Source organism: Magnolia sinica, chromosome 19 (genome assembly GCF_029962835.1).
Source record: "Magnolia sinica isolate HGM2019 chromosome 19, MsV1, whole genome shotgun sequence".
Classification (NCBI taxonomy): Eukaryota; Viridiplantae; Streptophyta; class Magnoliopsida; order Magnoliales; family Magnoliaceae; genus Magnolia; species Magnolia sinica.
In genome coordinates this window covers 9,605,079-9,616,477 of record NC_080591.1, presented here as the reverse complement: position 1 = coordinate 9,616,477, position 11,399 = coordinate 9,605,079, and the positions used below count along the sequence as shown (strand labels likewise).

The 11,399-nt window shown below is 39.2% G+C and overlaps 1 protein-coding gene across 2 annotated transcripts; it reads right to left on the bottom strand.

Moving 5' to 3' along the window:
- Nucleotides 1-2,107: 2,107 nt before the first annotated feature.
- LOC131235340 (zinc finger protein STAMENLESS 1-like) lies at nt 2,108-5,326 on the bottom strand. Of its 2 annotated transcripts, XM_058232482.1 has the most exons (5): nt 5,109-5,326; nt 4,892-5,019; nt 4,287-4,412; nt 3,606-3,687; nt 2,108-3,001 (listed from the first exon to the last, which is right to left on the bottom strand). In XM_058232482.1, coding segments are annotated over exons 1-5 (798 nt in total). In that variant the 5' UTR covers nt 5,111-5,326; the 3' UTR covers nt 2,108-2,541. The 2 variants fall into 2 exon arrangements, with proteins under 2 accessions (XP_058088465.1, XP_058088466.1); XM_058232483.1 differs by lacking the exon at nt 4,287-4,412 and having other exon boundaries at nt 5,109-5,324.
- Nucleotides 5,327-11,399: the final 6,073 nt, after the last annotated feature.

The following is an 11,399-nucleotide window of genomic DNA, read 5'->3' as shown; positions in this document are numbered from 1 at the left end:
AAAGTTGAAGTACATCGAATTCCCCACTTCTAGACAAAGATGGTAAACCTACAAAATAATGATGATCAAGATTGAGGCAACATGAGAACTCTTAGTTAAGAAAGCAAGAAAATGTGACAAGAGAGTGCACGCCTTGATAATCTATTGGTAAATGCTACTCGAAAGGCACCGTATGATTCATCTACCATTTGTCACACCAGAATCAAGTCCCCTTAAGAAACCATAATGGAATTGAGAATAACTTGAAATTTTCAAATGACTAGTTGACCTGTAGAGAATCAAATGGCCATTTCAATGTTGAAATAGAAAAGGAATTGGAACCAATGCAATAAAACTGGGGTCACTTCTCAAAGATTCAAACCCAGTTGGACCCATAGACACATGATCGATGGACCCGAATAAAAAATCAATGCTATACAAGGTTCAACGCTATTCAATACTTGCATCAAAATAGGTTGGTTATTGTTCTGCAGAAGGAGGTATGGAAGAAATTATTGTAGGAGTTCCCCACTGGTTGACTTATGACTTCCCTCCATCTGTAAAAGCGAAAGTTAACCGCTTGTGAGGAGGACAATGGAATGGCCAGGCACAAAAATGGTTCCCTATGAGATTTACTAGAGACAGTGAGGTAAACTAAGCAAACGGCAAGGTGGATTCTGAATTCTCAGAATGGAAATGGACCAGCCCTGAAGAAATCATCGAGCAGGCCGTTGATTACAAGAGGCCCACTTACGGGGAAGTTATAAGAACGTCCATGCCTTACTTGAACGTCAAAGCACCATCTATCAAAACTTAAGTCGGAAATCCAAGTGCACGATGAGCCTAAGTTCACATCTCTAGTCATGCTCCTAATTAACATGACTAGCTCGACATGAGCACTTTAGGTTCATTTTGCTTCTAGCTTTCTCATGTAAAATATCTGATATGCAAACTTAAAATACATATTATCTAACACTAATAATAAATAAATAAAAAGGAAAAAAAAAATGAGGTATGGAAGAGAGGTTCTTCCTTATCCCTTGAAACCGGCATCCAAACAACCTAACATCGTTGTCCTTTGAAATGCAAGGGAAGACTTAATAGGTATGGTATTGAGAGAAGAAGCAAAAATAGTAGATAAGAAATTGCTTGTGCCGAAGATGAATGACTCATGATCATTCTATGCCAATATTATGCAGGTTAATACAGGAACAAAGATGAAGACCGCAATGATAATGATAATGATAATGAGAAAGAGGAAATAAAGAGTCAGATGGATCTGGAGCCAGGACATTTAAGGGAATGAGAATTACATTGATGAATGATGGAAGAGAGAAAAGCAGAAGGAAATGGCACCATTGATGGGAAGATTTTGGTCATATGGCATGCCGTGAGACATTCAGATTGAAGTTAGGCACTCTTTTGGTGATCCCAATGGATCCGACGGAAAACAGCCACAACCTTCTTGGCATTTCAGGCGTTGACCGGAGTCCTATCTTAGACATCCACTGTGAAGAAAAATTCACAAGCCGATGAATTGTAAACTATGGAGCTGTAATGATTTAGAATTTTTCTCACTTTGAATTTCTTTTTTATTCTTTAAAAAAAAAAAAACTCCCAGTTAAAAGGAAAATAAGAAATGGAAAGAAATGGAGAGAACTGGCAATATGGGGAAAAACAAAGAAGGTAAGAAAATGAACCCTTATAAATGCAAGATTTTATTTGAATACACCTATTCTCAGTTTTTGGGAATTGAAATAATAGAAGTGCACCATTTCAATTCCCAAAATAGAAGAATTAGGTGTGTGCAAATCAACAAATGTGGATATAAAATGTGGTTCTCTTTCTTTTGGAGAAAAGGAAGACAGTAATGAGACATTTAGGTGGGGCATCAGATAGGGCACAAATTAAACTAGGTGTCTGGTAGCACTTCTAGGGTCACAATCAATGAGCCTTTGCTGCTTTTTCTACCCAAAAACCTGAAAACTAATGAAATGGATCGAAAGTTGAAACCAAAGAACCACCACTACCATTCTCTTATCCGTTGCTCCTATTGTGCTAGCATGGCTTGAACAATGCCTCCTACAAGATAAAAGATGCCCATTTTGGGGAGAGAGAGAGAGAGAGAGAGAGAGATGATAACGACCCATATAAGTGGCAAAGATGAGTTGGGTTTACTTACACTTGAGTCCAAGCTCTACAAAAGACAACAAAAAATAAAAACACTGCTCAAGCAAACAGAAAAGCCAAAATGACTTTTTCATGCAAACCGTAGTACTTTAAAATGTAAGAAAAGAGGTTGCAAGCCTTTCAGTTGAAATCAAACTCCTTGTTCATCTCTATTCCCCCTTTCCACCCACCTTGGTACAAAACACATAACCCTCTTCAAGGCACCTCCATGCCAAAGTAGCTGGTGTATGTATGAGCTCAAAAAGCTGTCTACCCATCTGGCCTTAACTACCAAAAAAATAACAAAAAGGGCTTCTCCTTCCTTTGTGTTTTTTTTTTTTCACTGAGAATGGCTGATCAGAAAGATTTACAACTTACAATTTCAATCCATGCTTAGTACTCACTGCGGAACCGATCCATTGGAGAAACATCCAATTCTGGCCCATCTGCATTGCCACAATTCCAGTTCAGTCCATCTCCTTGATTGCACCGAAGGCCATCCATGGGAGGTGGGGGCCGAATGCCTTCAGCAGGGAAGCCATGGGTGGTGACGGGAGCTCCGATGCAAGTGTAATTCGACTCACGGGTGTAGCTTGGATTCGTGGGGTGGTGCGGGTTGAGGACATGGCCGATGTAGTAGTCATTCATGGGGTTCGGTGGGTATGGAGAGGGGAAGGAGAGAAGGCGTGGAGAGGATGATGTGTATAGGTATGGTTGAAGAGGTGGTTGTGATAACATGGAGGGTGAAGATGGTGAGGGTAGTCTGGTGTAGACGGGCCGGAAAGGAAGAGATGGATCTCCCATGGCACCTCTCTGGTTGAAGTTCACGGTGGGGATTGAAGGAATGTTGCACCTGTTGGTTGAGACAACAAGAATAAGCAGTAGTAGAAGATGATGATGATGATGATGATGAGGGGAATCGATTCAAAGAAAATAAATAAATAAAAATATCTTGTTGTGTTCAAAAATTGACATAGAATCTTTAAGTTTTCTGCAATTTCAATGTGGCAATGAAAAAATATTGAAAAAAAAAAAGTGCTATTGAGAAGCACGATTTTGTTGTGTTAAAGACCTATTTTCACATCTTTGAGCAACCTCCTTTTTTCATTCAAAAAATAATAATAATAATAAAAAAGAGAATTTCTTGAGCTACACACTAAACGTAAAGAAAAAACTAAAAATATATTTATTAAAAAAATAGGTATCAATTTTGCAAGTAAATTGATATTTACACCCATTCATTTTTGTGTACACGGCCTCTTAATTTCTACTTTTGATAATACAATAGTGCAACTTTGCACTATTTCATTGCCAAAAGTATGAAAGGAGTGGGTACAAAGACTGGCTCCCTATCTTGAACCCTACAGAAAATTCACTTTACTTGAAATAAAGGGAATGAAAAGGAATGAAATGAGAAGAAAGAAGAGTAGAGAGGCTTTTTCACTTCCATTGCGTACCCTAAAAGAGGCCCTTGCCCTCCAAGGTTTTCATTATTGAACACCAGCTGCCGAGCACGGTTTAGAGTCTCTGTCTCCCTCTCTGCTCCAAGAAATCAAAATCCATGTAAGGTTATATAAAATAGAAAAAATCCTTGGTTAAAATAGAAAAAGAAATGCTATATAACTACTTTCTTACTTTTCATGGTAAAACCACTCTACCAAGAACATATGTATCTAGTATAGAAACATCGAATGCTATATAACTACTTTCTTACTCTCCTTTTTGATATTCCGGGCATGCCCGAATGGCTGTACATTTTGTTCATCTAATATATTGATGGTGGAATTCCCACCATTTCCCTTATAATAATAATAATAATAATAATAATAATAATAAAAATAATAAATGCTTATAGCGTAAAAAGAGATAGATAGGGAACTGATATCTACACCCATCCTAATTTATTTGCATACACCCATTTTTCAATTTGGGAATTGAAGATAGTACATACAAATCCAAGAAATGGGTGTATGCAAATCAGTCAGTCTGGTTCTGATTATTACTGGTATTGGAATTGATTAGGTGCATCTCTTATTGCAATTTTTCCATATGATTTAGTTAGCAAAAAGAAAAAAAAAAAGAAAAAGAAGAGAAAAGAAAGGACTGTTAGCATTGGTTTTAATATGGATTGAGCTTGCCTTGGCGATGGCGATTCATGTGTCCCCCGAGAGCTTGAGATTTGCAGAACTTGAGAGAGCAAAACCTACACTCATAAATCTTCCCACACTCTTTTCCCCCCTTCCCACTTCTCTTTTTCCTACACCCTTCAATAAACCAAGTGATTTGAATGAAATTGAGAGAGAGAGAGAGAGAGAGAGAGAGAGAGAGAGAGAGAGAGAGAGACCCACATTATTAAAATCAAATATAAGATAAGGTAATTGATACCCACCCAATTGAAAGATACACCCTTTCTTTCTTCTCTTGTTAATAAAATAGTAGTAGTTGTGTATTGATAAAAGTAGAAAGAATGGGTGTAATTATCAAACAGTATGGGTGTACTAGAACCACCACCATCTTTCTTCTTTCATGTCCTTGGTTTTATAATAACATAGCATTTCAAGCTTCAATAATTAAAAAAAAAAATTTTAAATGAAAAGGAGAAGGAGAGGATGGTTGGGGGAGAGAGAGAGAGAGAGATGTAGGAAGTAAATTGAACCACTTGCAAAGTACAAGCACAAGGATGATTTATCACTGCTTGGTTACGATACTATCGTTCTTAGTATTCTCTAGATCATCTTATTACTTGCATCTGTCGGTTCGGCAGTAGCAGTCGTCGAACTCTCCTCCGAAACCTCTTTCCCTTCTCGATACCGATCGCCGCCATACTCTTCCGGCAAGTTGTTGAGGTCTAATGGGGTCCCCTCCGGCCTCCTGCAATCAAAGAACACGTGAGAGAGAGAGAGAGAGAGAGAGAGAGAGAGAGAGAGAGAGAGGATAAGGTCAGTGAAATAGGAGGTTACATGGTACTTGGACAAAGGAGCTACAAAATGAGATGTATTTTTTGATGGTTTTTTGTAAGGAAAGCTTGGAAATTACAAGACTGCAGTTTGAGACTGCAGCCAAGAAAGAAAAGAAAAAATTTGAGAGGGGAGCTGGTTGAAGTGGAGGGTGAGGATGAGAGCCCGAAAGTTCTCTATCAGTTCCTCTGCCCTGGCCATCATGAACATTTCTCTCTCCTCTCCCTCTCTCTTTATGTGAAGGAAGACATTGGGTGTCGTGACATGGACGGGGAGATGGGCTGAGGCAAGGAGTCATGTTGTTTAGTGTTAGGTTGAGAGGGGAATGAGAGGGACGTTACCTTTCTTTTCCCCTAGGCGCCCTACTAACCTCCACCTACCACTACTAGTAGTCCTACTATTACTATCATGTGTAATGATCAACTAGTTCTCATAAATATGAACCTCCCTTTCTTGTGCTTTTGCCACAGTCCAGTATCCAGTCCATCCCCATCATCCAAATTGCGGGCCCCATTATGGATGGACATAAGAAGATGCCCAAACTTGCTGCACTTTCTAGAACAAGCTTTATACTCATCACTTGGCTTGTCAAATTTTGGTAGGGGACCATTTTTTCTTTATTTTTCTTTGTAATTGTCCAATTTCATGGTGGCAATGTATGTGATCGGAGCATCCTGAAATCATATTGATTGGAAGATCTCAACCATCTAGTTCTGCCTGTGCATTGATCCATTTGATGGCCATTGATTGGATGGTTAGGATCACCTGATCAGTATATCTTCGGGTAATGCTTCATCCATTAAATGAATAGGGTCACATTGTCTGCCAATCTAAATGGTGACAAACACACATTCCTTTCAAAGAAAATAATGATGAGATTTTACAACAAGACAAAGGCCAAATGCAAGAGATGCCAATCACATCGGTCGTGTCCTTTTTGCTCCTTCTAGCATACCTGAAAAACTTCCTATCAATGTGATTGGATCATATAATCTCAGCCATCTGACCTTGCCTGTTGGATTATTACCATGGACCATTTCTTGCATCCATGATCCATTTTATCTCCTTTAATTGGATGGTTAGAATTATCTAATATAATCTTAATGCTTCATCCACAACTAAATGGACCTGTGACACCCTAGTTCAAGTGGTGGCAAACACACACATTACTCAATCCAAAGAAGAGAGAAAGAGAGAGGAGAACTTACAAAAAAAGCCAAAGGCAAGAGATGACAATCGAGTGGGCCATGGCCTTTTGCTCCTTGCGTTAAAGCATGTCTCAATAATGTAAAACACTTGTATCCCATATAGGCAAAAAAGAGAAGCCATCTCTCTCCAGTATACTGTCTGATTTTCTAACTTGAGAAGGGCATTCTAGGGCTTGGGCTACAAGTCTATATGTTAAAGGGCTAGAGCGTACCCTGTGCTTACGGTGCATGGAAGTGTTACTTTCATAGCACTTACCCATGCTCTTTTTTTTTCATCTTTTAATGGGATGGTAACATACATGAATGCGTGGGAAAACATGGGTGGGACCCAACGGTCAAAGGGGTAGTAGGTAGAAAACAAAACCAAACAAGGCTGAGAAGATTATCAGATCTCCATTCCAGCCTTTCAAGGAGTGCAAAATAATTAAAAGAAGAAAAAATGGAAATGGGTGGACCCATTTCATTTGTAAATGGCATTTGGGTGTGCAAGATCATCACCGTTGATGCTATTTCCCAAAAGGCAAGCAGATATGATGGTCAGGTGGGCCACATATAAAAGAAATGAATGATGAATAGAAATTGACAAATGGTCTCAATTCTATGTATGTTTGTGCCCCACCTGACAATCATATAGCTAGACTGATTTTTGACATGGTCTTCTCACTCTAGAGGACACAAGGTTTTGTTCCTTCTTGCTTTTATGTTTCTTGAAAAACATATGATAATAATAATAATAAGTAAGAATGAAAATATTATGAAAGTTAGAAGTAAAAAATTTCCAGCTGCATTGGCGTCATGGGAACTTATAACTAATTGCAATCAAAACAGTTTTCATGTTTGACTGATGGGAACATGGACCATTGATTAATTTTCTTCTAAAATATGTAGGACACACCTCTCTCTATTAATTATTGACCTTTCAACATTTTATAAAAATCAACCAGTAAAATAAATAATGTTTATTAACCATGCATCGACTTCTCAATACCTTCATTATTTTCTACATTGATCAATTTCTAGGGGTTTTCCACATCAATGTTGAGGATTCTTCCAACATAAATACTCCTAAGCATAGAAAATAATTTGGGCTGTGTATGGTTCAACCAAATATCGTGAAATTGCACGGCATCGTGCAAAATTTCATGATATTTTGTGCAACCAAACGCATTGTAAAATTTTTTATGCTTTGAAAAATATGACATTCCATGATTTTGAAAATTTCAGCGTAGGAATCTCAAATTTTGAAAATTATTTTTTTCTCACAGCCTAAGCTTAGTGATCACATGGTGTCCACTGGGAATTAATCTAACAATCCTCATTGGAGATGGAGGCTTGCTCTTCTGCAACATATCTATCCTATTCATGGCACATCTTGTGCACTTTTGGAACTTTGATCTGGTGGGCCACCAAATATGCAGCCCGCAGCCGAAAGTCAATGTGATAGAATGCAACTTTTTGCTACACGTTCACTGCTAATTTTTTGTACATTTTTCTTGACCATCAATTTCTAGGCTACATGTCAGATGTCATAGTTGGATGGCTAAGATTTCTTATCTATATAGGCCATTCTCGCTGTGGCCCTCCAGATCAACATCAAAGATCTGATTGCTCTCAAAGATTTCCAAATGTAAGGTGGAGATGAGGCTCTCCCCATCGACATCATCTTGTTCTTGTTAGAATGCAAACATGCACTCACCCACCCACATTTTGGGAAGTGGAGTTGCTTGGGCATCCCTCAAAATGAAAATTGCAAGGTGTGGTAAACACTCCCATCCACAAAACCAAAATGCAAATGAATGTGTTGTTAGGTATGTATCTCTGAACGGGCCTTAGGGAACTGGAAATACCCCAAGTTCAGTGGTAAAAGAGACTATGAAAAGAGAATATGATTGTACTCGGTGCAACCTCTAAATTTCAAAATTACATTGTAGTTTAAAAACCCAAGTATATAATACGATGTGAGCCCACGGATTGAGTATCAAGTGGCTATTTATATCAAGTATATGATAGACCAAAAGAGAAGACTCCAGTGCATGTTTTGCACCACATATGAATGGGCTCAAGTGATGCACGTTTAGATTTTGATTCCACACTGGGCAACCAATTAATGACATCATCCAAACTGGTATGGTTAGCACTTGCATCCACTTTTATGGGGAGCAGATTAGGTGAGGTTGGGGCCTTAATGAACAGACATGAAAGATTTAATTGAGTCATGTGCCGCTGTAAAAAAATGGGACCATGCAAAGCATGTTTAAAAGTGCTTTAGTTGAGTACGTAGTTGACTTACATCACACGGCCTGGCCAATCAAACATCACCATGTTAGGGCCTTACTAGTCACCAAATCTGCTCTCATTTTTATGGGATGCATTAGAGTATGGTCCACTACAACTCTCTAGAAAAATAAACCCAAATAGATAATAATAGAAATATTCATTAAACTTTTTTAGCCATAAGAAATGATCGATACTTGAACTCAATGTGTTTGAAATATCAATCAAATAACCTTTGTATAGTAGGAAAAAGTCTTTTTGCCACCAAAAACTCACCAAATCAACTCTAAGTGGCCAGATAAGTATTTTCACCAACTTAGATGGCCCAAAAAATAAATAAATAAGTGTAGGTACCAATATGACTAGCTCCCACACATCTCATCATCAAACCTCAATTTCCCTACTCCCCAGGGATAAAACATGTTGAAATCTTGGTCTAAGGCCAAATTAAGGAAAATTTAATCAACCATTTAGTCAATCTTCAATCAGGACCCTCCATTTTGATCAAGTCCAACAATTAAGATGGTTGGGATACACAAGCAAACCTAGCTACTTGCCAACATTCATTTTAACCAATAACATAACATGAAGCCATGACCATCAACGTGCACACATATGGTCAAACTATCAGAAAAGTAAATTGTCATTTGATTCAATAGTGCATCCAAACGCAACCTTGAGGTAATGAATGAAGACAAAATAAGAACTGAAAGGCCAGGCATAATACAATTGGCATTACATGAAGATAGAGCCATGGTCTTTTGTTTGAGAGAGGGACCACAAGATAACAACAATACCCGTAGACATCCTCGAAAGTACTCCTCACTATCATCAATTGTACTTGCCCAATCACACGTAGGCATTCCAACATCGGGTCCACGTCACCCTTTTTTTTCGAAGTTGATATCTACACCCATTGTATTGATTTGATTGCACCCATTTCTGTTTCAGAACTGATAGCCTGCATGAGAGAGCACCGTAGCTTTTCATGCAGCCATGTTTTTTCCTTGTAATATGGTATTGTGTATGAGATCTATACTATCCAAACGGTAGACCACATTATGATGGTTACCTGCACTAAAAACGGGCTTGTCTGAATGTTAGGTGGGTCACGATTTTGGAATTCATGGACAACCGATGGTCTGATTAAATGTAAAGTGTGGCCCATCTAATGAGTGGATCAGCCTGATGTTTTATTAGATTGATATTTATGATGGAGCCGAAATTTCGTATGGTACAGATGCCATACATATGTGGCATTTTGGCGGGAAAGATATTGCTACATGACAATTTGTAGTGACGTCGGCCACTTCTTTTGGTGATCTAAACGTTGCAAAAGTGTGCTATTTCAATTCCCAAGATGCAAACAAGTCATTGGGTTGGGTTTTGATTAAATAGGTAAGGTTTTGATAAGCTCAGACAAGTGGGACAATGGACCAGGGCGCCAACCTGGCATGTGCACGGCATATAATCCGTGCACCAGGTGGGTCACTTGATGCAGATGACCTGACCCAAAAATCAGGTCCGTCCAATTGTCAGTTGAACAACAAGTGTACGTTGAACATCGGCCATTGGCATTTTCTTTAGAGTCGTCCATTTGTTTTCGTACAAGTTTCTCACCTGCTGAGCCAAAGGGTCTGATTTTGGGGCAGTGTTAAAATATTTTGGACCAATAGATGTACGGATTCGATATTCGGGACGTGGATTGCGTGCTGTGAGTTACTCAGTACGTGGACGCGGTTTGGCTAGTTACCCCAACAACAGTCAGCTAGGTGCTGTCAAAGCTCTGTGGGCCCATCATGATTTATGTGTTTTATCCACACTGTCCATCAATTTTCCAGCTCATTTTAGGATATGAGCCCAAAAATAGGCAGATCCAAATCTTAGGTGGACCACACCACAGGATAACATTGTTGATTGAACGTCCACCGTTAAAAACTTCCGAGGGCCCACTGTAAAGTTTATTTGCCATCCAACGTCCTGATAAGTTTACACAGACCTGGATGAAGGGAAACCAAAAATATCAGCTTGATCCAAAACTTCTGTTGCCACCAAAATGTTTTCAACAGTAAGCGTTCAATTCCGACTTTTCCTGCGGTGTGGTCCTCCTGAGATTTGGATCTAACTCATTTTGGGCTCATAATATAAAACGAGCTGGAAAAATGGATGGACGGTGTGGATAAAACAGTTACATCATTGTGGGTCCACAGAGTTTTGACACAGCTAACTCGTTGGTGTTGGTATCACTTCCACTCAGCTTTGACCCCAGCTAGCTGGCTGGTGTTGCTGTTACTAACCAAACCGGTCCGCTCTGTATAGCGTACTGAGTAAACTCTATGGGGCCTACCGTGATGTATGTGTCTTATCCACACCGTACATCTGTTTTACCAGCTCATTTTAGGGCAGCAGACCAAAATTGAAGCATATCCAAAGCCTGCGTATGGTCACATTTGATGTGATCCAAATGGTCCATCCAATGTGCCCACTGTGGATGGGCCATGGTTCAATAACCACTAATGGTCCTACCAACGGTTTTAGTCGATGGCAAAAGGGCAGACATCAGCATGAACGGGACCATTCATCCAGCAGGATCTGCAGTTGGCAATTGACACCAAAAAAAAAAAAACACACACACACACACACACACTGATCAGACAGTCCTAACCGTACGATTAGAGAACTTTTGCTCATATAAAGTGGACCACCGCTCTATAATTCATTGGTAATCCATTTGTATGCCATCGATTGGATAAAATAGGATGGTTCAGTTGTCATAATTTTTGGGCTGTTGCAGATCCACGTTAGGCCTATG

Bases quoted from the DNA above. Each gene is read 5' to 3' on its own strand.
- LOC131235340 (XM_058232482.1), bottom strand. The intron at 4,413-4,891 runs GTAATAAGATGA...GGTTTATTGAAG, and splicing joins TGCCGAACCGACAGATGCAA to GGTGTAGGAAAAAGAGAAGT. The intron at 3,002-3,605 runs GTACGCAATGGA...CTCAACCAACAG, and splicing joins GGGCAAGGGCCTCTTTTAGG to GTGCAACATTCCTTCAATCC.